This window comes from Phalacrocorax aristotelis, chromosome 3, assembly GCF_949628215.1.
Source record: "Phalacrocorax aristotelis chromosome 3, bGulAri2.1, whole genome shotgun sequence".
NCBI lineage: Eukaryota > Metazoa > Chordata > Aves > Suliformes > Phalacrocoracidae > Phalacrocorax > Phalacrocorax aristotelis.
Window position 1 is genome coordinate 52,090,039 of NC_134278.1, and position 27,708 is coordinate 52,117,746.

General features: G+C 37.9%; 1 protein-coding gene across 1 annotated transcript in view; it reads right to left on the reverse strand.

The window, feature by feature from the left end:
• The window catches only part of REV3L (REV3 like, DNA directed polymerase zeta catalytic subunit), a 126,148-nt gene that overhangs the window by 6,732 nt on the left and 91,708 nt on the right, over positions 1-27,708 (reverse strand). Inside the window, exons 18-28 of the mRNA XM_075087453.1 lie at positions 27,023-27,134; positions 17,580-17,695; positions 12,352-12,470; positions 11,600-11,718; positions 10,449-10,590; positions 7,343-7,587; positions 6,240-6,348; positions 5,157-5,363; positions 4,428-4,537; positions 3,282-3,396; positions 1,397-1,534 (exon numbers count right to left, since the gene is read on the reverse strand). Coding sequence (XP_074943554.1) covers positions 1,397-1,534; positions 3,282-3,396; positions 4,428-4,537; positions 5,157-5,363; positions 6,240-6,348; positions 7,343-7,587; positions 10,449-10,590; positions 11,600-11,718; positions 12,352-12,470; positions 17,580-17,695; positions 27,023-27,134 — 1,532 coding nt within the window. The remainder of the gene's footprint in view (positions 1-1,396; positions 1,535-3,281; positions 3,397-4,427; positions 4,538-5,156; positions 5,364-6,239; positions 6,349-7,342; positions 7,588-10,448; positions 10,591-11,599; positions 11,719-12,351; positions 12,471-17,579; positions 17,696-27,022; positions 27,135-27,708) is intronic.

Sequence of the window (27,708 nt, forward strand, 5' to 3'; positions counted from 1 at the left end):
AGTATCAGTTGTCATATTAGCATTCTAATTTGCAACAGGTTGCATTGTCTTCCACTCAACAGACATTCATAAACACCTCACAGGACAACTTTTTCTTCAGTTTGACACATCTTTCATGACATTATCTGGCAGCCAAGAGGGCCAACCGTGCCCTGGGGTGCACCAAGCACTGCATTGCAGCTGGTCGAGGGAGGCGATTGTCCCGCTCTACTCTGTGCTGGTGTGGCCTCACCTCGAGTGCTGTGTGCAGTTTTGGGCGCCACAATACATTAAGGATATAAAGCTACTAGAGAGTGTCCAGAGGAGGGCCACGAAGTTGGTGAAGGGTTTAGAGGGGGAGCTGGTAGGAGGAGTGGCTGAAGTCACTTGGTTTGTTCAGCCTGGAGAAGAGAAGGCTGAGGGCAGACCTCATCAGGGTCTGCAGCTGCCTCACAGGGGGAAGAGGAGGGGCAGGCGCTGATGTCTCCTCTCTGGTGACCAATGACAGGACCCAAGGGGATGGCAGGAAGATGTGCCAGGGAAGGTTTAGGCTGGATATTAGGAAAAGGTTCTTCCCGCAGAGGGAGGTGGAGCACTGGAACAGGCTCCCCAGGGAGGCAGTCACGGCACTGAGCCTGACGCTCTTCAAGAAGCACTTGGACAATGCCCTCAGAGACATGGTGTGAATTTGGGGTTGTCCCATGCAGGGGCAGGAGTTGGACTCGATGAGCCTCATGGGTCCCTTCCAGCTCTACGATATGATTCTATGATCATCCATACTCCAGCACCGTTTCAACAATTAGAGAGGTTTTCCAGAGTAGGAGAAATGTTTTTTTCCCGTCATCTAAAATATTTTGCCATGACTTTCTGACCACCTCAGCAAGCAAAAGAATTGGGATTAAAAAGAAAAAGGGAAATAAATCCTCCTAAGTGGTTGCCCTTCTTACTCGCATAAATTTGTTCTGACTTGATTAAGAACAGGAGCCTTTTTAACCCCTCAATAGACAGCTTAAAATAAACAGGCAAGAAAGTTTATTTTAAATTAATTCTTAGCTGAACTAGATTTATGTAAGCAATCTATTCAGCAGACACATCAGTATGCCTCACTCACCCTGGACTAATACTTACTTCCAAGTTGAAGTGAACTGGATCAAGAACGGTTTTCCGAAGAACTTAAATGGGGCTGAGGGCTTTTTACTGTGTTTTTAGGGGCTGAAAGATACTAGTTAAGATGCAAAGTGGAAGTCCTTCTAGTGCTGTGCAAGACCTTCAATTTATTTTTCAAATGGCTCGTACCAGAAAAACAGTGAAGTCTCAGACAACGCACAAGGACTAGAAACTCATAGAAAGGACAAATATACAGTGAAATAACAGAATACTACAATTTCATTCAGGAAGAAATGCATGAGTGTTTTACCTTGGAAACAGCAGGACAGGAGTCCCTTCGGACTGTCTCTATGCCTTTTGCGTCAAATACTGGGTCCTTCTGGTCCAGTGTTTCATACATGTAACCCACGTACCTCTTTTTAGTTTGCAGGACACATGGCAAGTAGACCTGGAATGTTTAAAAAGAAGATAGCCCAATCTGGCATGTGTTGGGAACATAAGGTGCCTCTGAACATAGAGCGTTTCCCTAAGGAATACTTTGCTTTGGTGGTGTTTTTTTTTTTTGTTGTTGTTTTTAATCATTAAAACCAATAAACTAGATCAAAGGACTGTTAAAGGATGGCTGAGGAAGTTGGGATTCAGTGGTGTTCTATTCTTAAATCACTTTATATTTCATCTAGCTGTAAAGGCTAAGCAACCTGAAGCTCAGAAGAAAAGTGACACACAGTATAATTTGTTTCGAGTACTCTTACTTTTCTGGATTGCATCTGTCAGCATTTTTAACGTAACTGTATTATCTCTTTCTTAAAAGGACAACTTCATTTTAACATCAGAGAAGAAAAATTTCCCAGCAAAAGTAGTGGCTTTGAACTTTCTATTTTTCTAATTACGAGGTGCCTAAAATCAGTTAGTATCTTGACTTGGGGAAAGAATGCTTTTTAAATGCTTACTTTTGGAGAACGGTTTCCTCATGAATGGATTTTTAGGGTCATAGTCTCTTTTGCTTGTTTTTTCGAATCTCGTTTCATTCTTGATCGTGTCAGTATTCCTTGACCAGTTTGAAAAGAATGAAGGGGGAACAATTTCTTCCCAGTATTACTAGGATAACCTCACATCTTCCTGGCTCTCATGGAAGAGGGAGCAGCGAGTTTAGGTTGCCTCAGGCTGAAGAAGGTCCTGTAAGTAGGCATCCCACTTTGTGAACAGATGCTCCAGCTTTGGAGCATTTTCCTCTTTCTGCGCTAGGAAGCTACTCTAGAACTAGAGTACTCAATATTTTGACCTACGGGTGAATAAGGGCACTTGAAGTGAAGCACTCAGACATCTTCTCAAGTATATCCTTGCACCCAGTATTTTTTCGTGGCTAATTACTCCTTCAGCTTAATGACACAGAAATGCCTCAAGGTGGGAAGAGTGCCTGTACATTAGTCAGTGAGGAAAAGTTGCTGTGCCTTCCACAGGTATCCCAACTCTTCTGGCTAATATTTTTCTACTGTTTTTTCTGTGAAAAATGGTCATTTGCTTACAAGTTCTGATTGAACCTATTGAGTCAGGTATGTGCTTTGAAAATACGTAGAGCACCTGAACTGATTGCTAATGACTTTCCAATGATAACCTTCCACCAAAATGAGTATCACACTGCCTTGCTCTTCTACAAAGAGCTTACTGCCATTAATACTTCTTCCCCAAAGGCTACTGAATGGATTTTTATAATTCTTTTGTTTTATATGGATCACTCATATCCTGAAGTGTGCTAAGGTTGGCTGAAGAATAAATATCAGGCTTGTTATTAATGCACTGGAATCACTTTAAGGGATGGCGTACATTTGCTCTACCAAGTTGCATACATTGGTTTGATTGTATGTGTATAATATAAAACCGAGGGAGACACTTCCAAAAATTGATGAGACAGGAATTTCAAATTGCCTGACACTGCCAGCGCAGCAGGCCACCAGGCATCCTGATGGGAAAGCAGGAATATTTATTTTTGTTGTTCATGCTGCAGCTCTCCTTTGACAAAGTCCCTGAGGCATTAAGGAGCTTGCAATATACCCGCAGAAACAGTAGAACACATGACTGTTGTATATCCTTAAGCTACGTTAGTGTCCAGAAAGATCTTTTATCTTCTTTTGTTTTTTTTAAAGGTTAACAATGTTTTCACCCGACACACTTGGAGCAAAATATTTTCCTTTTACCTTTTCAAACTTCAGTTTAACAGGTTTGGGGTTTGTTGCTGTTACAGCTTCAGCAATTTCTTGGCCAATCTTAAAAGACTGCTCCTTTGTGGCTCCTTTCAAGAGTACAAACATGCTAAGAGAAATCAGACATAGGAAATAAGCACAAATCTGTTCAACATAGTTCCTGAAACTTATAAGCTAGGCAGGGGTGTTGTTATCAATTCTGTTCCCTTCCTTCAGCTAGAAAAGCCAAAAACCTGAGAAGCTTCAGGTTCATATTGAGATCTGGAGTGCCAAAGGCATGATAAGCGCTGTGACTCTCTGGTAAGGTAGGAACTGTGACTGCTCCCAGGCACTGCAAAACTTTAGTTCCCCGGAAAGAACTGTAAATAGCTCTCGGTGTGCCCTTTATTTCCACTACGGGCAGCAATAAGATTTTACTTCCTTTCTCCAAAATTTTTTTTTGTGAAGCTACTATGAATTTAGTATCTCTGAAATTTCAAGTCTTTCACCAAACCTGGCTGAAATCAGTCAATGGGTTCACAAGTTATTAAGGAAGGACAGCCAGACAAGCTTTGTTTCTCATGGCTGAAAAATTATCCAAGGCTGGCACCAGAGATGGATACGCCTAGAGCATGGCTATTATTTAGATGAAAGATTGACTGAGAAATGGGAGGTATTCTTATGATGTATTTCAGTCAGTCTAATCATATCTTTGCATGCTCTAATGGCTGATTCTGAACTGTATCCACATTTGTAGCTTAAAAGAGTGCCTTTCCTCTAAGTATCAACATGCAATGCCTACTACATTATAAATACTCTGTTTTCCAAAATAAAAATGCATCAGAAACAGGCACAAAAATACTCATTCAATAAATGAACTTCTATTAATTCGCACCTGAAATTTTTTTTCCCCTCTTTCTGTTCTACTAATATTCAAAAGAAAGGAGACCCTCAAAGTGTTTTCTAAGAGTCCTAAAAGAAACTCCAAGAAAATAAATATTATTTAGTTTGCATATTCTGCTAGACATTAAGCAACATCCCAAAGAGGGTCCACGTACTCTTTCCAGTACCATAAATTCCCCTTCTTGAGACAAAAGAAAAACACATCTATGGAGAACTACTAGGATTTTAGAACATTGTAAGTAGCAGACCATTAATTACCTGTCAGTATCACCATACACAACGTGAGCACCCCATTTTTTTGTATCGTTCACCAGTTTTATAGCACGCTCCAATGTTTCTCTGGCTTTGTGGACAATGCTGTCCCCAACCTGCAAAGTTAAATTGAAAATCTTTTCTTTATTCTGCTGCTAAACCGAATATTAGCTCTTGGTAAACACATCCTAACTTTGCTTCATGTGTCTATGAAAATTACTATATTGAGACAATATATTTCATGCTTTAAATGCATGTAATAAATAAAAAGGTTGCTTACATTACATCAAAATACCAAGAATTAAATGAAGAACAATCAAAAATTTATTAAGCATTATAATAAAGGAAAATTTGTTTTAAACTTCTTTAAAAGTATTAAAAGTGTAAGGAGCAAGACAAGATCACTTAGGATCATTTTCTCCAGTTATTGGATTCTGCTGGTTCTTCCTTTTATGAAAACTGTGAAAGAGCTACAATGTTTTATTTTATTTCCACTATTAGAACAGTAATCTAATCTACCTTTGGAGACAGTTCTACAGAAATGCCAACTCCAGATGCTCTTTTATGGGAATAAGAAAAAGATGACTTTTTTTTTTTAAAGGATCACAAATAAAATCCCAAGTTGCTTATTTTCAGTACTACAAATAAAACCCACTTTTATGAAGGCATTTAGATTAAATATGCTTCTAATAATAATAATAATAGTTTTTCTGCATTTTTATCTACGACCCTTACCTCAGAGCATGGCATTCTTCCAGAAAAATTAGCAGCAGTATAACCAAATGTAAAATTAGCTATATATTTAAGACCCAACTGACGAGCTTCCAGCATTCGAGTTATAGCCTTGTCATGCTTATAAGCCTTCATTGACTGTTTCACCATTATCCTAGTCTTCAAGATTTCTTCTAGCATTCTTGGCAGCACACCCTTTCTTACTGAAGGCTGCCATGAAGGGAACAAAGAAAAAAATTATGTTAAAAAGCCCAACCTAAACAATTAGGAGTAAAAGCAAAATCCAGAACTGCTAGATAATCACTGTTACGAGACAAATTAATTAGCAAGATGCCCTAGGCACCAACAGTTTGGCTCTTCCCACAAACATTACAAGCAACGTAGAATACAGGCAAAGCTCTTAAGGGCAGGGTAAATAGCTTTTTGTTCTTTGTTTTCATCAGCCTTGCTAATGCAATGTTTAGATAACCTTATTAACTAAAATGGGACTTGAATATTTAACTGTTAATTCTCAAAATGCTAAATGCTAAAGGAATATTATATTTTAAAAATTCTGCAAATATTCTTTACTTAAAGTTTTTGTTTTACATTAAATATATGTATGCTGGTGATCGGCTAATTATTTGTATGAGCTCCAGGCCGTATTTATTAATTTGTTACAAATCAGCCAGCAGTACACATACCATTAAATGAGAACAATAGAAAGCAAGTCAGGGATTTTCATCTCCCAAACCACGACTCTTTTTCTAGGAAAGCATTCTGCTATACAGGCAGGCAGAAGAGTGAAGTGTTACACACAGATAATTACTGTTTGATCCCCAACTGTACAAGTAAAATACAGTTTAATTATAGATGAAATAAGCCTTCAGTATAAATGAAAGCATAAAGATGACATTTTATTTCCTGAACTGCCAGAAGTTCAGCACTCTGACAAATATCAAAAAACACTGGGAAATGAGAGACTGAACCTTCCCCCTTCTGTCTGCTCTTAATGCAGCAAAATACAAACTACAATATCAACTTGATCTTAAGCTAGTCAGCTGAGAGGAAGCGAAAATGCCTGTCACAGAGCTCTAATACCATTACCTTAACAAAAGCTACTCCACTGGGTGACACTGTGATATCATGCCTAATCTGGTAAAGTAAGTCAGGAGGTACTCTGAGAGATGTACACCCAAATTTGAATGCATCATATCTAATAAAGAGAAAAATTAAATATGAAGACCATTAATTCACTTACAGCCCAATCAAGCAAAAGCATCAACTCACATTAAAATGCTGATAATGCCAGCAAGGATAGAATCACAACTGTAATCTCAAGTATAAACAAACATACCGTCGTTTAAAATTTCTTACCTACATGCAAAAGAGACTGGGAATAAAAGTAGTAATAAATGGCTAAATTCCAACACACGTGTAATTTATCAATTCTGTTCTGCATTAATGCATTATATTCAAATGCTGAATTAGTAGAGGCACATACTCATACTATAATCCCCTATGGAAACCATGCATTTTTACTATGTAACATATTGCACGTATTTTCTTCCTACAAATTCAGAATTTCTAACGTAGAAACTTGAACACCTAATGGTGACATGCAGCAAGCACCTTCCCATTCTTTCAAATGTTGTTTTATAGAGGTAATTATAATGAGCAATGATTTTTTTCCCAATTAATAGAATTAATGTTAAACTCTGTTAAGTATCTTTTCATTTTGAATAGTTAAGACCAGAGTAAACTACAACCGTTAGAAAGAGAACAGTAACAATTTATTAACATAGAGCGGAATAATACTTGTCCAGTTCTGAGAATAGGTAGTGGATTTATGTAACATTTTAACTTATTCTGAAGCGATATTAAAAGCTAGCATCAGCACAATAATGGAACAGGTGTACGCACATGCACATAGAGATATCGGTTTTTTGTTTTTGGTTTTTTTTTTAAGCAGAACTGAGCCCAAGTCTGTACTTAATTAAAAATACATATCAATGTGAGTATGTGTGTGTGTACACACATGCACACCCCCCCCCCACGGTAGATCTTTATAATCTCTATTGTGTAACAGAAAATGGTACTATTCATACATGCCCATTGTTTCCAATGACAACCAAGGGTTTTCAGTACCTTAGAAAAGATGCTAAATTCTCTACAGAATCAAAGTTTGTGAGAAGAGAGTAACAACTTACTTTCCTAAGTTTTCAACGTGTCCCAGGCAGGTTGAAAAACAGTAGTTGTATGCTATCACAATGGAAGGATATAATGACTGGAAATCTAATACAAGAACAGCATTGCTGTAGAAGCGGGATTCTGGTTCCATTATTAAGGGAACACATTGCAGGGCTTTCATTTGAGCTCGCTGCTGGATACTGGGTGTCACAGGAATATAATTCATTGGCTTTGCAACACGCAGCATCATAGACTCCACACGATACTGCAAAACAGTTTGGATGTAATCATTATAATTGCAATTTTTAAAAATGCAGAATAAACATAGGTGTATTAAAACTGTGGAAATATGCACTTATATTTCCTGAATTTGAAGTACAGACAACTAGTTTTCCAAAATAAATAGCCATATTATTACTTTTAATGTGTGTTTTCTATCACATATAGTGGAACTTTTCCACGTGTTTCCTCATCATTTAGCCCTAATCATTAAAAATCAAGTACTTATCTACGGAAAAAATATGCGGATGGCCATGCTACAGTCAGTGTTAAACTGTTTTTGTTAGACTTGCAGAACATTGAAGAAAACAAAGTATAATATGCAGTTGATGACCATTTCCATAGGAACCTGAAGACTGATTTTATTTCAACACTTGGGAAAACAGAGAAATGACATGCAAGTCGTATAAGTTGATAATTGTGTCTCCAAGCTTTTGACCATCAGAAGTAAAACTAGGATGTACTTGACAGCAAGAGAACCAAGGGAAGAATCTACGTCAGCCCATTTCAAAATGCTGCTTTGCACTGGGTATCATGCTTTCTCCCTGATGATGCCCCAAGTACAGGAAGCATAAAATAACAAAAAGTTTCAGAACTTTCACCTTGTTCAAGACATCACAATGTCATATATCGAGATAGAAACATGAGAAAAAAACAGTCGTATTTATTAAGGTATTATTCAATGCTTTAGTAAGCTTAAAAATCACTAATAGCCAGGTATTCACTGTGTTCATTCACAATAAAAAACAAAATAGCTGAAAATTATATACATGGGTGTCAAAGGACTGAAAACCCCAAAATATCAAAGAACAATCCTCTATAATCCTAAGATCCTGTGCTTTGTAAGCAATTAAATCACTATTCGAAAGCTCTTTGCCTGACGCACTACATAGTCAATGATTGTAGTGAATAGGTTAGGTATAATTTCTTAACTTTGATGTTATAAATGAACTTACAGAACGAACAGTTTTATTGAGACCCTGCCACCTTACAAATAGATTGGGGTTTGAAAGTGTAGTTTTGCAGCAGCATAAGGGGCTGCTGCCTTGCACCAATTTGTGTCTAGTGATGAGCTCAGATGTGTAATGAGGGGGTCAGGGACTGGGAAGAGCTAGGGGTTTGGTGTGTCCATCCCCCCACCCCCCAGTTTTCAGCAAGTTCTTCAATCATCTGACTAATCATCTATGACCATCTCCTGTTAGATTTGTTTACTCTACTATGGAATATTCAAGATAGCTTAATAAAAAGAAAAAATAACCTTTAAAAAAGGTCTTGTAAAACTTAAGAGATACACAAATATATGGAAAAAAAATCTGAAATCTGTTCTTAGTACTGTTCCATTTTAACATCTTTTTCAGCTAAGGAGAAAAGGAATATCTTCATAAAAGGTAGTGATGATTCTTCAGAGTGAAAAAAAATTATTTGAGGTGACTGGGAATTGTTGCAACTGCCATTTTCGTGATCTAGAAAGTTTAAATGGAAACAAAACATACATGCACAGAAGGAAAGAGAAAAGAACAGTCAGGATAGAAAATGCAGCATGTTTCTGTTGCTCACTCCCACTCACAGCCACTTGAGAAAATGACAGGCAGAACAGTCTTTGCAGGCTGCAATCATGACAGTTTAAGCATATCTACATTGGCAGTATGCCAGTTCCACCCTTCCTGTCCCTGACTGTGCATTCCCCTTCCCTTGCCCCAACACTGGTACTTTTCTGATAACATGGTAAACCAGACCGGGAGATGTCAGTGCCCGTGTGCGCCTCCCGCCTCCCCCCCCGCCCAAAAAAAACAACAACAACAAAACCAACCCCAAACCAAACCAAACCCAAAAACAGAGGGCAAGTACCAGCAAGACCAAAAAGAACCTGCACTGACACAGGCAACTGCAGTCAAAGGAAAAAAGGTGGCAATGTTTTTAAATTGGGTTGAATTGTTAAGGGACTGCAGCTTCAGACACTGGTTTCTGGCTGGCTTAAGACAATGCTGCTCTGCTTTGGAAGTTGTCTTTTTGTCCACGGAAACTGGCAAAATATCAATCCTGCTCAGCTCAGCTTCACGTCCATTAAAAGAGACAGCAAAAAGATGGTAAGAAAGAAGAATTATGGTAGGAAAGAAGAGGACAGCAGAAGGGCAGACACGTGAGTGAGAGTAGATGCTCTTGTTTCAGGTGCTGTTCAGGGCCTCATGTTAAGCCATGAACAGAGTCTAGTTAGTCTAGTCACTCAGAACCTGGGCAAGGAAAGCCTTTGGTATTACTGGAGACTGCTGAGGTCTCAAAGAAAGAGAAGTGTCTGTCCACTTCCCTTTCCCTCTGATGCTACTATCAAAATAAACAGAGCCACAGACATCTCACATGACACACCTACTTAATAAAGACAGAGCCCTTGTCTTACCAACAAATCTTACCCAGAGGTTTCTTCACGGGAAATATCACTTAGAACATATTTGATGCAGCTTTGTCTGCCCTGGAAGAAAATCACCTCATCTTTCTATAACATGCTCAATTTTATTTCTTAATATTTTAAAAAGCATTCATTTTCAGACCAAAGTGTGAAAAATATCAACTCAAAGGGAAAACTTAGTGCTCCCAGTCAGTAGAAGAGACTCACTGCCGTGATTACATTTGGGGCACTGTATTTTTAACAGCTGTTTTTAGTCTCTGAGACAAACCATTCAATCATTACTGCTTTTGGATTGCCTTTCTTTACGTTTTGATTTCATGTTATGCAAAAGTCTTCTGTGACCTTATGAAAATACATATACTGACTGGAAAGATATTGAACTACTAAAACATTTCATAAAGACTATTTTGCTTTTGTGAAGTGTAAGGAAAACTAAATCTTACCTGGGAGCCTCTTGTTAATACATGTAAGAACTGAATGCCAAAAAGTCTCGCCATTTCACTTGTTCTGTCAATCAAATCCAGTTTGTCTAACAACTGCAGATTCCCACGGACCCGGCTGACATAATGATCAACCATTTTCCATCTGTGAAAGTGAACACCTCATTACAAACAATCAGGAGAGTGCTGCCCCTTCTACCAAGAAAAACATATTTTGATGATAGCTTGTTACAAACCAGCAAATAAAGCTTTCCCTAGGACATTTTCATACCGCTTTTTCAAAAATGTAGTGCACAAACCCATTCATTTATATATTCTAAAGATATACACAGATTATATTACAGCAAGCTACTGTTAAGGCATATCTCAGTGACATACTATATCCTGTTTTCCTTATTGCCCTATTGGATTACTAAAACAGAAACTCAAATTTCTCTTCAACTGTTTACCATCTTCATGGTTTTTTTAACCAAGTGGACTTTTGTGGAAAAATCCTTCTGTATTTACAATACCTATCTCAGTTGAACGTAAAATTTTAATTTCAACACTAAACCAAGTTTCCACCTAGCTGAGAAGTATTTAACTTTTACAGAAATTATATGTATGTCATGAATGACATTCAGATCCATACTCAGTTTTATGAATTGTTCATATGGCAATACCAAATCACTCCAAGGAAGAGTGAAGCCCAGTGTGATAATGTCATATAAAGGTATTTTTAAGCAGCTATAGTTACTGTCTTAACATTTTGCACACCGTTTTGTACTATTTTTAAGTCTAGCTTGGTTGACATACACTGTGAAGTAAACCAGAAACCTGACAGTTCATTAAAAGTCCATCTGATTAACAGTATATACAAAACTTACAGAACTTCAAAATAGTGCACCTATTCAGATATGTGGAAATTGTAACTAAAAATTTGTTTTGTTTTTGCGTAAACAGAAAAATACACAAAGGTGAAATATTGAGGGTATAACTACACAACGGAACACAGCAGAACAGCAGAGTAAATAAGCTCTTGTTGCTGCATATAGACTGTTCTAGTATCTGAGCTAAACTGATTATTTCTTCCTATGCTGACTTTAGCTTATACCTATCCAATGATAAGAACCTGGCCTTATAATAACAAAATGGATTAACAGATCATTCATTACCTGTAGACATCTGCCTTATTATCAAACCAATCAGACAGAACTCGGAAAGTAAATAAAGGAAAACGTTGATGAAGAACATGAAAGCCCACATTTTCAAAAGTGTAATTCGTTAGATTCACCTAGGAAGACAGAGAGGATGTGTTACCATGCATGATGTCTTTCAAAGTCGAAGAAATCTCTACTTTTTAAAAACAGTAACAAATAAATTTATTGACTTTCTTTTTGTATTCTTTGTTAGAAAGGTAAAGATTTCTACTTGGAAGTCCCTAACTATTTAGAAGTCAGGAAAGAATATCCCTCATCAATTGAAAAGAATATGCAGAATTAAGTAGGTCGCAAAGATCAGGTCTGAATTCGGTCAGAACAAGATTTGCAAAGACTGAACCATTTCAGTATTAAATGTAAGGTCATAAACAACAAAACAATGAGTAATTCTGACAGCTTAAAATAAGTTCAAGTATTTAGTTTAGTAAAAGCACCATATGAGACAAATCGCTAAAACAGGTAAGTTGTTCTCAAAACCCACAAAGAGTGGAAACAGAATACCATTAAGAAACATCACTGAAAGATAAGGGCTTCAGTATTTTACATTTTAGTGAGATGCAAAATCCATTCTCAAAGTAGCAGACTGCTCTACTTGAAAAGGTGTACAAAGAACAAAAAGTTACGTAAGTTACATGAAATTTTCAACCTAGTCAACAATAATTAAAAAAACCCAGTAGTCAAATACATTAACCTTGTAAAAACTTTACCTCATTTCTCATCATTCTCCAAATATTTAAGATAATTCGCCCAACAATATGTATTTCACTCATTGTTTCTGATCCATATTCATCCAGCTCAGCTGCAAATCTGTTCTCCTTCTTTTCGTCTAAAGACATTAAAAGAGAATATATTTAGACAAGTTACAGAACAGTCAAGACCAGATCAAGCTATCCCCTCTTCCAATTTGAGCTCTCTAGAAAAGTAAGAATTCATAAAGACTGTTACCAATTGCATGAGGTTATTTATTTACCAGTCTTCTACACGATCTCTAAATAAAACTCCCCTAGGTTTTTCTGCTCTTACACATCCCTCTGAAGACAACTCTTACTTTGGTTTCGTTGAAATGGTGTCCATGACAATATATTCTCCATAGCGAATATATTGGTTAAGCAATGCTGAATGTTACCTGAGAGCTAGCTGCATGGCACGGTAATGCACAAAAATAATAAAAAGTCATTTCTGCCCTAAAGAGTTTATAACTCAAGGCTTTACTTGCCATAATCTTACACAGTCGGAACCAGGTCATGGGAGAGAAAACTCCGTGCTTTTCATACAGTAAAAGCAAACCCACAGCAGTGGGAGCAGCAGAGATGAGTTCTTGATAGCACAAATGCAAAGAGAAGGAAATAGGAAGAAACAAATGCAGAGGCAGAAGTAGCACTCTGTATCCTTCTGTAAGAGAGCGGTGACTACAGTACAGGAAAGATATCCTCTTTTGCCATCCTTGGGTTTTTTTTCATGCTTTGAAATACTACAACACAAGAGAAGACAGCCTATTTGGTAAATGTTTCTTGAAACTGTCTTTTTTTCAGTCAAGCTAAGGCTACTGATTTTGTATTCTTTCCTGAGTTTACACAGATGGTTTTTAAAATGTACAATACAGGTTAAAATTCAATATGAAAGCACACTGTATTATTTGATCCTCCAATCTTGTTCCTTCTTACTATAATGGAAGAGAAAGCACTTTTGAGGCATTTTTGCCAGAGTTCTAAATCCATACCCATTTTTAAACTGTTGTCTGTGTACTCTGCTGCTACTCATTTATCAGATACCCCTACTAATAAAAAGCAGAAAATTTTGGACAGAATGTACAGAAGTCTGGATACACAATGCTTTGCAATAATGATCAGAACTGAGCAATTACTTCCTCAGAGAGCCATGAAGCACGTTTACCCTTGAAGACAGAAGTAAAAATTGCCTGAAATTCTGCAGAACTGCTGTGAAACAAGATAATACAGACTAACTTCATATGTTGATCTTTCAAATGTATATTGCATCAATCAAAATATGGTTAAGAAGAAAACCTATTTGTCATTTACTGACCTTATCAATAAATCATAGAGCCTTGACAAAATTTAGCAGACCTTCCATACACTCTATCAAAATCACACTATCTTTTCAACCTCCTTATCGTTTCAGATTTTTAAGGATGAAAAATAGCAATTTCTCTTTTCATGTTTGGATGGAAAAGAAAAGCCCCACAAGCAGCAACATTTTTCCTTCTGCTTTTCTTAATTTCCACAGGCTGGATATCCTGTGAAAGTGAGGAGCTTGCATTTCCCCCCTCACCCTCTTTTTTTTTTTAATTGGAAGCAGAAACTATCAGTTAGTTCTGCTTTCTGCAGTGTCATCCTAGTTCTCCTTTGACTTGTTTAGGAGATCCCCTATGTTTCTTAAGTTCGCTTCACGTCTTGCTGGTAAAGACGGGCAACAAAGTATACTGCAGTCACAAAAGAGACCCACTACCCTAACGAACAAGAGACTCTGCATGCGATGAGCATCGCAAAATTACAAAAACCTGCAGTGCTCTACAACTGGTGTGGGGAATATACCACCAGAACCACGTGACCCTCTTGGAAACAAAGTTGTTAAGAAGCAGAACTGGACATTATTCCTATCTTTCCAGTGTGTGAGATGAAATAAAAGGAAGTCTCCTCTCATCCTCTGTTACCCACTCCCTAACTTTGAACTGTGATGCAAAGGAGGAAACAGGAGGCCACAGTGCACACACAAAATGCCACTACGCACAGGCACAGTACTCACTTCTCTTGTGGTGTGTCCTAATGACTTATGAATAGTTCACTTGTAAATGGCAGAGGCAGCACCAGACTCAGCCAATAAAGCAAAACCAGAGAGAAGTCCAGCTTTCTTTTTGTTAAGTTGAAATCACAGGAAAGGGAAGGAAAAGTACCTTCCATCTTTATTTCAATAGGAGGAAAGAGGAGCATACTGCTTGAAGGAGCACTTCCTGTTCTGAAAATACAGCATGTGAAGAAGGGAGGGAAATATGAAGCATAGGGGTTGGAAAAGCAAGAGGAACATAGATGGGGTCAAAACCATGGACAAGAAGGCCACAAAGCAACAGAGAACACAACACTTGTACGTTTATGGTCATGCATGCAAGCCCACACTTATGGCATGACATTTTTGGGAGGAGCTCATTAGTGCGAACATCTTATCTTTCTTCTGCAGTTCAGTCAAAAAAAAAGAATAATTACTTACCTTGCAATAACACTAGTTCTCAGAAACATTTTAAGTGTTATGTATTCCACTTCTGGGTGTGCAATCTATCACCTGGCACAAGAACATCTGTATTACGAATACCAGTGCTGTGGAAATCGTGCCTATGTCCTGCATGCCCACCCTAATTTTATGTCCAAAGATGTTAAGGGCTACAACCCTCGTTTCCTTCACTGGAACTGAACCCATGTTGGTGGGATATCATAGCTGTAGGGAAGGAAGCCCGACTGTGAAATACAGAAGGACATCACCATTAAGAACCATACAGTTCCCAGAGGAGTAACCTTCCTTCTTTGAGGAACTCTACACATGTATCAATTCCAGCAACTTGAACCATAGCTTATGTCATGAAGACGGGTACTACTGAGAGCTTTCCTGATATAACTGTTGATTCTGCATAAACTACCATGCAGACATAGCTGATCTGCAAGACAAGAGGTGTGACTCAGCCTTTGAGAACAAAAGCAGAGACACATTAGTTACCTGTCTCAAACTGACGACATTGTTCAGCCATACTTCTACAGCAGAGCAGTAAACCTTTGGGATCTTTGGAGATTGTAACACTTACCATTCCTCTTACCAAAGACATTGCAAATCTTGAAGTGTAAGGGGTTCAAAGTTTTTCTGAACATCCTTCAATACCTCTGAAGACTGTACCCAGAAGCATTATTATTGCAACCAGCGTATAATTTCAATTTGAGTCATCAGGTGAATTTAACAACAAGGTTCATGCAATCGGTTATTCCTAAAGAACAATTTCAGACTTTTGTGCTGAAGAAGGAAACTTGTGACTTTTGATGGCCAATTCATATTTAAACTGTCATTTTTTCCTGTTTTCATATATGAAGTATTTAAAAATTCACCGAGGACCAGTTGCCAACAACTTTCAACTGAAGATGCAAATTTGTTCTTATGTTTTCTTGTCTTTGGGAGGTCTCTATAACTCAGACCTTTTCTAAACAGGTCACAGGTTATGAAAAGCACCAAAAGATTCTGAAGGCATCAGAAGAGTACACAAATATTCAAACCTCAAGGAAGGAGCGTGTGAACACAGCTCTTCTAAAACCTCATGTTCTCCTGGCTGGGCACACTGGGTGCTGACATAAAAGATGCTATTGCTGTGCTGGGTAAGCCCAAAGATGCAACTAGCGCAGTAGTGTGTTCTATCAAGTACCCAAAAGCAGATGCTTCAAGAGCAGGGGAAGCAGCGATTGATAATCTCTCTAGAAGTCTCCTATCTTATAACCTTTTGCAGCTTCCTGTGCCAGACATTATTTTCACATATATAATAGTTCCCAATGGATTTTTCTTCCAAGAATTGATCTCCTCTTAAAGTAACATACTCTTTAAGCATTTGTACTACCTTGAGGCAAGGAACTCAGCAGTTCAAAAACCCAGGGGTGAAAATCGACCCCTATTCTGTAGCTGCTATTCGCTAGCTTCATTTGATGATTTCTGGTTCTCGCACTGGAAAAGACCATGAACAACCAAATCCATATTTCCCTTTATATCCCTCAAGATTTCATAGTTTTTTACCTTCCTTACCCAGTTTTGCCTCTTCTGGAATCCTAACTTACTGAATTACTAGGCACATTTGGATTACCCTTCTCATCTTTACCAATTCTCCTATATCCATTTTGATGGGGGAAAGTTTATGAAGAGGCTAGAACAGCAGTATTTGAGGTGCAAGCACACTACAGATCTTTACATTTACATTAATTATTTTATAGTTTCCTTGCTCTGTAATTCCTAACATTTCATTTGCTTTTTCAACCATTACAGAGTAACAGGATCAAGTTTTTAATAGGGCAATCACAAAAAAGCACTTCTTATTTCATGGCTATTTAGTCTCTGTACAGATTTTTGGCAAGAGCCCTGACAAAAGCAGCTTTTTCAACCGTTTTGATTTTTAAAATCATATCTTCCTCATCCACATCTTCTCAATGACTGCAAAGACCTACAACAAATTTTTTGAGACAGTTTTTAATTTTACAAAGTCATCTTGACTCTTCGCAGGTGCAACACAGTTATTTAGCTGTTCACTAAGTGCATGCTTCAGAACAATAGCTTCTATTGATTGGCTAAGTATAGGCACTCTCCTGGATAACTTTCCCCAGGTTTTCAAGAAAAAACCCAAACCGATCTTCTTCTGAATGTTGGAGGAAAGCATCAGCACTTTGGCCAGTAAAATTTGTCCACAGTACAAGAATGGCTATTGAAAGTAAGGATCTTATTACAGAGCTGCTGACCAGCACTGCTCAGGAACATGTTTATGCCCTCGTATCCCAGCCAGAGAAACCACGAATAATGATTATGACAGGTACCCTGAATGACATCTACATATGACTGAAGCCAAGGAGAAGCGAGAGAAGGTTTGGTAGCAGAACAACCTCCAATAACTGAAAACTTAACGCACACAACTACTGAAAATGAGTCTAGGTTCATGGATACAAGACACACCCAGAAGTGGAATACACAAGGAATTTAAAAATTCAGAGAACACTGAAAACCAGAATCTCATTAGTATTTCAGATTTTTTTTGGTGTATGGTTATACCTATAACAACACAATAGCAACAATGAAAAAAAAGGTCCATCTGAAGAAATACTCAGCATTTATTTTTTAAAATTTATTAATAATCTCTGTTCCAGTAGTTTCTATTGGAACTGAACTGAAACCCTATAAAATAACTTACCTGGCACACGAGAAATCATCTGGCATAAATCAACATTTAATGCAGCAGCCCTCTGTAAGAGATAACCCCAGGAATGCATCTGGACTTCATAGCCTAACAAAATGTCTGGGTCATATCTAAAGAGGGGGGTGAAAAGGAAAGTGAGCTTCATATTATTTAAGAAAATATTTTCTATGAACAGAGTATAAACAGGATTTCATTCAAATCACGTTGAGTTTAAAAAAGAAGCAGCCACAATGGGTTTCTATGAAGGCAGCATCTGGACGAGGAGACAATATTTAAAACAATCTTTTAGGATTTTCAGCAACATTCAACAGAAAAATAGTTATTCTAAAAATTTTTCATTTGGGAATATTTTTTTTACATACTTCTATTATTTCAGTCTTTACAAATAAAGAACAAAATCTAGGTCTAATCAGGTTTTATCAGTGGAATCAGGCTGTATTGAGCATAAATGGAAACCTAGCTACCAGCACAAGACAGATGTGCCATGAAATATCGTCCTGTCCTCAAGTTTGTTGTACTATTTTCCTTTATGAGATCGAACAGAATTTGCTATTAGACTACTTGAATGTTTTGCAAATAACAATGTGTCATGCATATGAGATATAGAGAGATATATATTATGTAGCATATAAACTTATAATAATCAGAGGACACTTCTCATCCTAAATGGTGAAAGTTGGGAAAGTTACAATTTGCAGTTAAGTGAGAGCTGTCAAAACTGACACGTGGAGAAAAGAGACCATATCTACCATCTCCACTTAAATACCTCTTCCTTTAACCTTCTTTCTATAAGATACACAAGAAAAAATTTGGTTTATGCTGTATCTCATGCCAGGTGGAAAATTTGAGTGGCTCAGGTGTGACAAAAAGGAAAGTCAGAATTGTCTTCTGACACAGTCACTTCTAGTTAGGCTCAGAGAAAAGCTGACTAGACAGAAGGACAAACAAGGTGGCTTCAAAGTCAAAGCACAGGTAGGAGTTGGCTTGGAGGAGCCTGTATCACCTACCTTTTGAGTAGGCACTATTAAAACCAGAAGTCATGATCTGGTCACTTGCTGAAGAGACTAAGAATGATTTTCTTGGGCTGGGCAGAATGAGACTGGCCAAAGTAACATCAGATATCTGTTATTTTTATAGTGTTATTTATTTTTTTTTAAAAGAGAAGCTTCACTGGGAAGAATAGCTGCTTCTTTCAATGCAGCTCAGGCAAGGGGTTTTGAGTTCCAGCAGGCAGCGTTCAATACAACTGAATGACAAAAGGGCAGCTGTCAGGAAATAGAGGACTGGACAACAGGCTGAGGGTCCTGTACCACCATCTATGCCTAACCCCACAACAGGATGCAGGCTTCTAGACCTTAGTTTATGGGAGAAGTAGGCAGGAGCCTTGGCTTATGAAGAGGATCTCTGTACTTTTTGCATCCTTAAACACATCAAAAAATGCCAACACTTCCTGACTGTTGGATGTAGGAGAATACCCCTTCCTTAAATCCTAAGTTAAAGTTGCATCACAGACATTACAACTGAAGCTTCAGACTTCATCGTGAAAGCTTCTTCTTTCCTTGTGCGTCCCAGCCAGAGGCAGATGACAACTCATTTTCAAGTAACTAACTACTCTGAGAACAGCTCCAGAAAAGAGCTTCTCCACACTTCTGCCACGGACACTCACTTTCGGTGAAAAATAAAGGGAAAAGTATTTGAATCTTCCTACTCAGCATGGCTATCTCAATTTGGGCTTTTGCACCAGCCAGCAGGAGCTGCAAAAATCCCTTTTACTACCTACTTCTCCTGTGAAGGAATGGTTTGGATACAATTTTTGGCTAAAGCAGAAGATTCTAAAGTAAGCTTTATTTTCTAGCATTCTAGAGAAAGTAGAAGAACTAGCACTTTGCATTTGGGGGGTATTTTGCCATCTGCTGTTAATGCCAAATGAATGATTATTTGGTTTTGGAGACAGGAAATTATCAGCAGTGGAAGCAGTAAATTTACTAATTTTGGAAGCCTATTCTACCAGCAGTACAAACCCAGAGCCTACTTGGAACAATCTATGGACAAAGGAATGAAGCTAGCCTGCAGTTCCCTCCAGCAGCAGAATCAGTGTCAAAAAGGAGTTATGACCCCTTGCTGCTCTGCACAACATACAACAATTGCCAACTGAGGTTCCAAAATTACGAATAGCTCCATCTATGCTTTGAAATAAAGAGGAATTATGGAATGGTTTATACAATCATGGAAGTGTAAAAAATACGTTAAAAATTTAACATATTTTCACATTAATACTTGCAGCTAAACTATCCTGGTCCTAGCATACTTCAAAACACTACTGATTATTTAAAATTAAGGAAGTAGTAATTTATGCTCATATTTGAAAACTGGTTTCACATAATTCAAAATGGAAAATACTTGTAGATGTTATGCAGGGCAAGACGTTATGCAGATGGGTTCCATGACAGATGCAAACACAAATGAGAAGCTTGTGAAGAACTGCTTATGTGGTACATAAAACAGTATTCATTATGCCAGCAATTGATTGTTTTGAACAGAAACAAGCATACAGTTTGGAAGCAGCAAGTTGCCATAACTATGTGAGCAGCTACCACCTGTGATGAAGGACAGTTGCTTTGGGTTTTTCCTTGCCCAGGTAGTGTATTACCTCCCTCACTTCCTACTTAACCAAATTTCAGTGGGCTATTACATCACTACTGCAAATACCCCCATTTGCATTGCAGCTGAATACATTTAATCAATTCTTCAGCTAATCTTACTATTCTCTTTTAAGCTAATGAATAAAATGACCTCTGTAAACCATCTGTATATAATCTCAAGAATTGTCTCTCTAGTATCCTGCAGATAGGAAGATGTTTTATATGACAAGACATAAAACCACCTTGACTTATGTTTTCAGATACATGCATTTTCTTATATAAATAAATAGTATCTAAAAAATATTACACTTTTTAATGGATTTTTATTTAAATTCGCATGTAGATTGGAAAGTTTATTACTCTAAAGATTAGAAAAAAACTCAGTATGCTAGTTTTGAACTCAAGTCTTGCTTGTACAGGCCATTAGGGATTGGCTATAATGGCACATTACTGAGTCATAGGGTATCACTTTACAGTGCATTACTTACTCTACTTTTCCTATCCAACTAGACACTGCACATACTTTAAGGGGAGGGTCTCATTTAAATTAATTTTGGCATCTCAAGTTTTCTAAGCTGGTCTCTCTATTGTCACACACTGGGCCTCTTTGTGTGAACTATTCCTTGTATTTTAGCCACCTCCTGCAGAATGAGATCCTGTTCTTTCCATTTAACATACATAGTGATGACGGGAGCTACTTAGACATTGACAATGAAATACATATGTCTAAGTTTCAGTCAGATGACTCTCATACAAAGCTATCTACATGGAAAATCAAGGCAGAGTAGCTAGTAAATGGTGAATTCAAACCCTACTATAAATTCCCTGTAAACACAGTCCCTTAGTCTCAGTTTCCCATATGGAAAACTTGGATCCAGGCGGTATGCTTCTGAAAGCATGAGAAGTGATAAACATACTACCAACAATTGAGTGGTGCAGATACGGCAGTAAATTACACAAATTTGTTTTGTATGTATATCTGTATGCATTCACAATGTATATGCACAAACGACTGTAATTAGTATTAACAAATTTGTGGATGCTTAGGTATTGCCTCAACTTTACAATAAAAATAATTTTTGGTTAAGTGTATGTCTGTATTATCTCTGAAGAAAAAACAAAGTTATATTAAATTCAAGTAGAACTCTTTTCTGCTGAACAACACTTGGGACCCCAAACTCCTGCACTACAGTATGCATAAGGTCTACCTTACACAACAGGTTTAACAGACCTATCAGATTTCTTGCACCTAACATGAGGTGCTGCTGTTTCTTGCTACTTATTTCCTTGCTGATCAACTCCATCTCCATTTATGCAGCAGAATTGCCCTCTCCTGCAGCCCAGTCCCACGTACCAGCTGTACCAATGGACCAGTGTGTCATTTGTTGAGACCTCCTGTGGTGTTCTTTTTGCTATTAGAGAAGAAGAGATGCCTGGAGCTAAAAGAGGACATTATTCCAAATGGGAAAATGAACAGGTAAACCCAAGGTTTAGCTGATGTGAGCTCAAAAGTCTGTCTCTCTCTCGCTTACTCTCTCCCCTTTTCATGTGGTAACACAGAGACGACAGGCTGTGAGCTAAGGAGAGGACAAGCTTTACATTTTTCATCCTCCCTTCTCACAGTTTTTACAGTATACTATCCAGTTGGTCTTCATCATCAGTTTAAGCTGTTTTATTAAAAGAAATTGTAATGAAACCAGCTTTTACACCTGCAAGAAACTAGGAAGTCATAATACTGATATTTGAAAGCTGCTCCCTAGGACTAACACGACAGGAATAAGAGGTGTGCCTGCCAACACAGTGCTCCTTTGTTAAAAGGATGGGCACTGATACTGCTTTGCATGCTGTAGCCAGTCTCTCTGCAATGATGAAAAGCAGCATTTATACTGGCAGGATTTAAGGACGACAGCATTAGCATTCAACTCATACATGCTGCAGAGAGAAGAAATGCGATTATTTTCCTTTCTAGCTAAGTCGTATGTACTGTTATGCCATCTCTTCCTCTTTCTCATTCGATAATTTCATGAATGAACACTAAAGCTCCCAGTTACGCCTTCCCTTCTATCATGTGTCTGGTTTTCCTGACTGCTATTTTTCTTCCAGCTAAAATTAAGAGAAAAAAAGGGGGAAAAAAATTAGGCCAGACCTATGATACAGACAGAAGCAGTAACTGTGCATGGCAGCAGAATACTTGGTGACTCAAATACATAACTCCAATCTCTGAAAACATTTTTCCAGTTTGCTTTGGACAATAAAAATCCATCAAGTTGATACAGGACATTAAAGATTTCTACAGGAAAATGCCACAGAAGATGATACTGGCCTGGGAAAAGAATGTTAGATTAACATATCTCTATTTTAAAAAGAAAACATTGCTAGAGCATTTATGGAAGAACAAATAATACATCATACCCATACAAAAGATTAACATCATACTTTACAAGAAAAACTATAGAACATCTTTAAACGTTAACAACTGATTAATTTACAAATGTTTTATCCCCAAATTTTTAAAGAAAAATCCTACAACTTTATACTCTGTTTTTGTACTTTTATCAGAAACTACTTCCATTGGGACAAAGAGCTGTGGGTGGCTGGTGAGTCTCAAGTAGCAGTGAATCTACTACTTTCAAGTCTGCCTGTTTCCACATCCTCTGCACATCACAGAGACAGGGACTGTGCATTCCCACACAAATTCCCCAATTTTTGCTCCTCTCATGGCTGCAGGACCAGCTCTTTTCTGCTATCTGGTAGTATCTGCATTCACATAAGAGTGGCACAATTTGCCTGAAAACTGTAGGAGAGGCCCAGACATTTAATTTCTCTTTCATGGGAATCCACTGCTCCATCAGGCTTGGATATCTCTAGTTCTCCAGTGTTTTTCAAATCTCCAAGACAAACATTCTTGTAGTGTTCCCTTCCTCCTCCTCCTCCTCAAACAGCTGGCTTTCCTGTGTTTTGTACTGACTGGTTTATGAAGCTATGTCAATGTGTTTACTCTTTTTTTATGCCTTTAGGTTGAGATAGAGAGGTGGCCCTGTTTTTCTTTTTCAAGCAGACATTCTTCCAATTTTCCTCCCAAATCATTGCAGCCGACACCTTACGATAAAGAGAGAGTCTATTCAAGAAGGCTGTTCAGGCAGCATGACAGAATCCTTTAGGACAGCAATACAGATACAGGCTCCATCTCAAGAACAAAGTTTAATTTCCGCTATGACAACTCCAAAGAGCCTACAACTTGACTCTCTGTGTTTGTAGATCATCCACACTGGCTGCACAGGATGGGAAGGAGGTTGTTTCTCAGTTGCTTTATGCCAGTTTTGAGCTGAAGTCTTATTTTTTTGTTTACAGCCAGAGGACAGATTACCAAGGAAAGGAGAATTGGACCTATGTAGGTGAAGCTTCCTCTGAAATTCTGAGACGGCTGTCAGAGTACCAAGAGCCACTTCAATTATGCTTTTCTTTGTTGCAAATCCATGTTGTTTATTCTTCCCTGCCTCCTCCAAACTCACATCTATGGCTCTTCCTTTCAAACTGTTTCCTGCCTCTCAACCCTCAAGCAGCTCAGTATTTCAGTACCTTTTAAAGAGAATTCTCAAATTCCCTTTACAATGATGTGTTGTCCTTTAGCTATCTCTATGTAGATTTTGATACTCACACTTGTAAGTACTCCCATTCCACAGCTGAATCACTCTCACTAATAATCTCCTAGAAATAAAGGTGCTTATTCCCCTCAATATTTGGGCAAATCTGCTAGTTTTCAGCTTAGATGAAACCACAAATCACAATTCTAGGCAAACCACCAGGTCTTCTTCTGGTCTACAGACCTCAAGATGAGTTATTTTCATTTGCCAACTGCTTCGAGTTAATCAGAGACATCTACTGATTTCACAGAAGAACATTTAACCTGGTATTCACTTTATGGATTCCCAGTGGAAACATACATTACTCCTACTGTGCTCATTCAAATCTAGCACATGCTGAACAACTTCACTGTGAAGGTATAACTGAATCCAACTTCAGCTCATCAATTCCAGTGAACTTTCTGGAGCAATACTTATCTTCAGTGAAGATGAACCAGAGCAACTTTAGCTCTGCTATAAAAAGTTAGATTTGAGAAACACTCTTCAGTGACAAAAAGCTAGTGGTGCAGCCCAAGAATAAACCAACAGCAAGTATTAAAATCTCACTAATTCATCACTCTCTGCTTCAGCACATGTGTCCCTCAATATCAACCAGGACATTATAAAGACTATTTGTGTAGATACTCTAGGTAATTTGTTCTAAGACAAAACACTTGCAGATTTATCATGGAAAAAGAGACTGATGAGCTAAGAGTATTGCAGGAAGTGATACATTTCCCAGGAATCACTTTTCCTTCACCTGTATGCTGGGAACAGTGCTCAAGAATTCTCTATTGTGCTCTTCCAGAGTTTACATCGACTGACAAGAAGTGACAGAATCAACTGTTTCTTATATTCAATAACCAGAATAGAATAAAACCAAAAGGCCTAAACAGAGAAGTAGAAGGCTGGGACTTGAAACAAATGAGTATGTTCCACAAAGTCACATATATGAAATACGAGCAAGAATTAGGCCAACTACAAGAATGACTAGAAATGGGAACAAGAATTCTTCAGCTGGACTGCATAAGACAATTCTTCCTACAGCTGAGGTACCCACTGTTCAGTGCACCAACAAATTGATGAAGCCTGCTCCTAGTATTGACAGTCAAGACTGAATATATATTCTGTCATTCACTATGCCAGGAATCTGGCATTTCATTCTTCTACCCTTCCCTCCAACACCCAAAGAGGCCAAGAACATGAACCAAAAGCAAGCTGCAGTCATGCTGGGCATGCTATATGGTCACAAGAACCTATCATCCTCTAGCCTGATGCATACGTCAGTAAGATACTGATATGGTCCTCTGCTGATGAATTAAGGTGGTTTTCAGTTTTGCTCCATGAACCCCAAGTGGTAACGCTTCTTAAACATGACCTGATTGTTTTTTTTCTCTAACCTACCAGACCTACTATTAGATGCACCTACCAGAACAACTAGAGTACCCAGCTTGTGCTGGAAAAAATAACACTAAAAACAGCAACAGAAGATTATTTTAAAAATAACTTTTGATGCTGAAAGTTTTCATTAAAGCTGCTTGCCTGTTCACTTCCCATTGAGGAAGATTTTTGCAGTCCACTACTTTTTAATCAAGAAGCTCTACCGTACTTCTTCCTTCAGTTAAAGCTACTCTGGGCCTAGACACTTGTTTTGTGCTTATAGAAAACATTTACTCCAGCAAAATTTCCTATTCCCTTTCACCTAGGCTACAGAAAATAAAGGGGAAAAAGAGCTGCGATCTGTAGATGTGGTCCAAGTTTTAAAAACATACTTCTTGAGAGTTCAGCATAAGTCTGATTCCTTAGGAGGGAAGCAGGCTAAGATGACAACAGCAGTCTGCCCCTCCATTAATAGATCTAATCTTTTATCTTCCAGGAATACAAGTTAACTAACTCAATCTTTGAAGATAAAGTTGTTGAGTCAAAAAGGCATCCTAGCACAGTGTTGAAAGAGATTTCTCTTAAGAAGAAATTTCTCAGCCAGCAACCAGGTACATTCCATCTTGAAGTACTACAAAAATGGCATGCTTTTTTCATTCTGTAATGCCTTCAATATGTACAGATGTAGATGACTTCTGTTCTTCAGCAATAAATATATATAACTGCTGAGTTCTCTCTCTCGTACTCTTTATGTACTGTCACTTTTTAAACTTTCACACAACTGGTGGAGAATTCGTCATTTATTGGCAGCTTCTCGTTCTCAGTAATTTTCCTAAGTTTGATGGAGCACTAGATTTCCAAGAAAGAGAAAAATAAAATTATGTTCCTTACCTGAATTTTGTCTTCTCTGAACAGGGATCTGCTGCTCTGCCAGGACCCACCCTGTGTTGGTTGCATTCAGCAACTCTTTTTGTATTCTGGCTTCATGGGCTTGGTCAATGTCTTTCTCATCAGAGGTTTTCTGGTTGGAGAGAGAAAGAATTGCAAATGTACTCTGCCTAGTACACATTTTTTTCTTGTGCCTCTATTCCAGCAGGGTGACTCATAGTTCAAATGTGTTTATTTTTCCTTGCAATTTTACAGCTTTGCACCTCTGTCAGTAGGGCCTGGAGAGACATCTGCAGTTCTACCTACTCACCAGCTGAGAGGGCTGCCAAACAGGCTTCCCAGCCTTGGTGCAGATGAGGAAAACCAGCACTTTTCCAAGTCTGATGGAGCAGGGGATTTCCATTCAGAGAAGACAAAACTAATGAAGGAAACTGATTTTTTCAATTACCGGTTATTTTAACCTGTCCATAGGAGTTTCAGTACCATGTATGTTTTTTAATGTCGTGCCTCAGAGCCCCTAGAAAAATTCTCCCATCTGAAGGGTTTTCTATAGCTCTCAGCACTGTTAATATCTACTATTTTGAGAGTTTCAGAGAGAGATGTGTAATGAATTCTAGGATTAACAGGACAGGTTGTATTTTAAAAGACAATTATTTATACGACTGATAGGTTTCAAGACTGTAACTCAGCTGCTTAAGAGGATCTGAATGTTCTTGCTGTCAGAAAAAGAGGAAAAGCAAAAAGTATTTTTATTCAAAAGACCACCATGCTTGTCCACTCTAGAAATAAGCCTTTGAGGGAAGCAACAACAAAAATCAGTATTTGAGAGACTGGCAAGGATTGAAGGAACTAAATCTGCTGTACCAAGCCTGAAAAATAAAAGCAGAACGTACAGATATGCTACCTTTTTACAATATTCACTACTTCCTGGAAAAGAGTTCTTTCATCAGTAGCGTAACTGACTTCTAGTCCTGTAACTCCAGATCTTGTGAGCAAGGGGGCTTGGTCTCTGCTCCCTAGAAAATAAAGTAAAAAAAAAAAATAAATCATTACAATTTAGAAGGAATTCTATTACTTCAGTCAACAACATTGCTTTAGAATAAAACATACAACTGAGAAGTAGTATAGAATACAGACCAGGTTTATCTTTAACACTAATTATTATCGCAACTAATTCCACAGACTTGAATCTTTTCCACCCAAGAGGAAAAAAAATTTCTTTTCATCTTGTAAAACTCTACTATAGTGGTAATCTTGCACAAATTCTCAGACAGAAATAAATGGATTCAAGAGAAATGTCACCATTTTACATGGAAAAGAGTCCAAGTATTAGAAAATTATTTTTGAATAAGAAATATTAAAGGACCATATGACAGCTCACGCAAAATATGTATTTTAATTGCTAGCTTAGAGTAGCTCTTTGCAAAATGCTTTGATGAAAGAAAATGCTACGTAACCTAGTATAGTTCTTTTTTCAGTACACTTAAAAAATACTGCTAAGTTATTAATAGAAATGGAAAACCACAAGCAACTGCTCACTTAGTGCACATTAAGAGTGTCTGCATAGATAACATGTCAATAAGAGCTAAA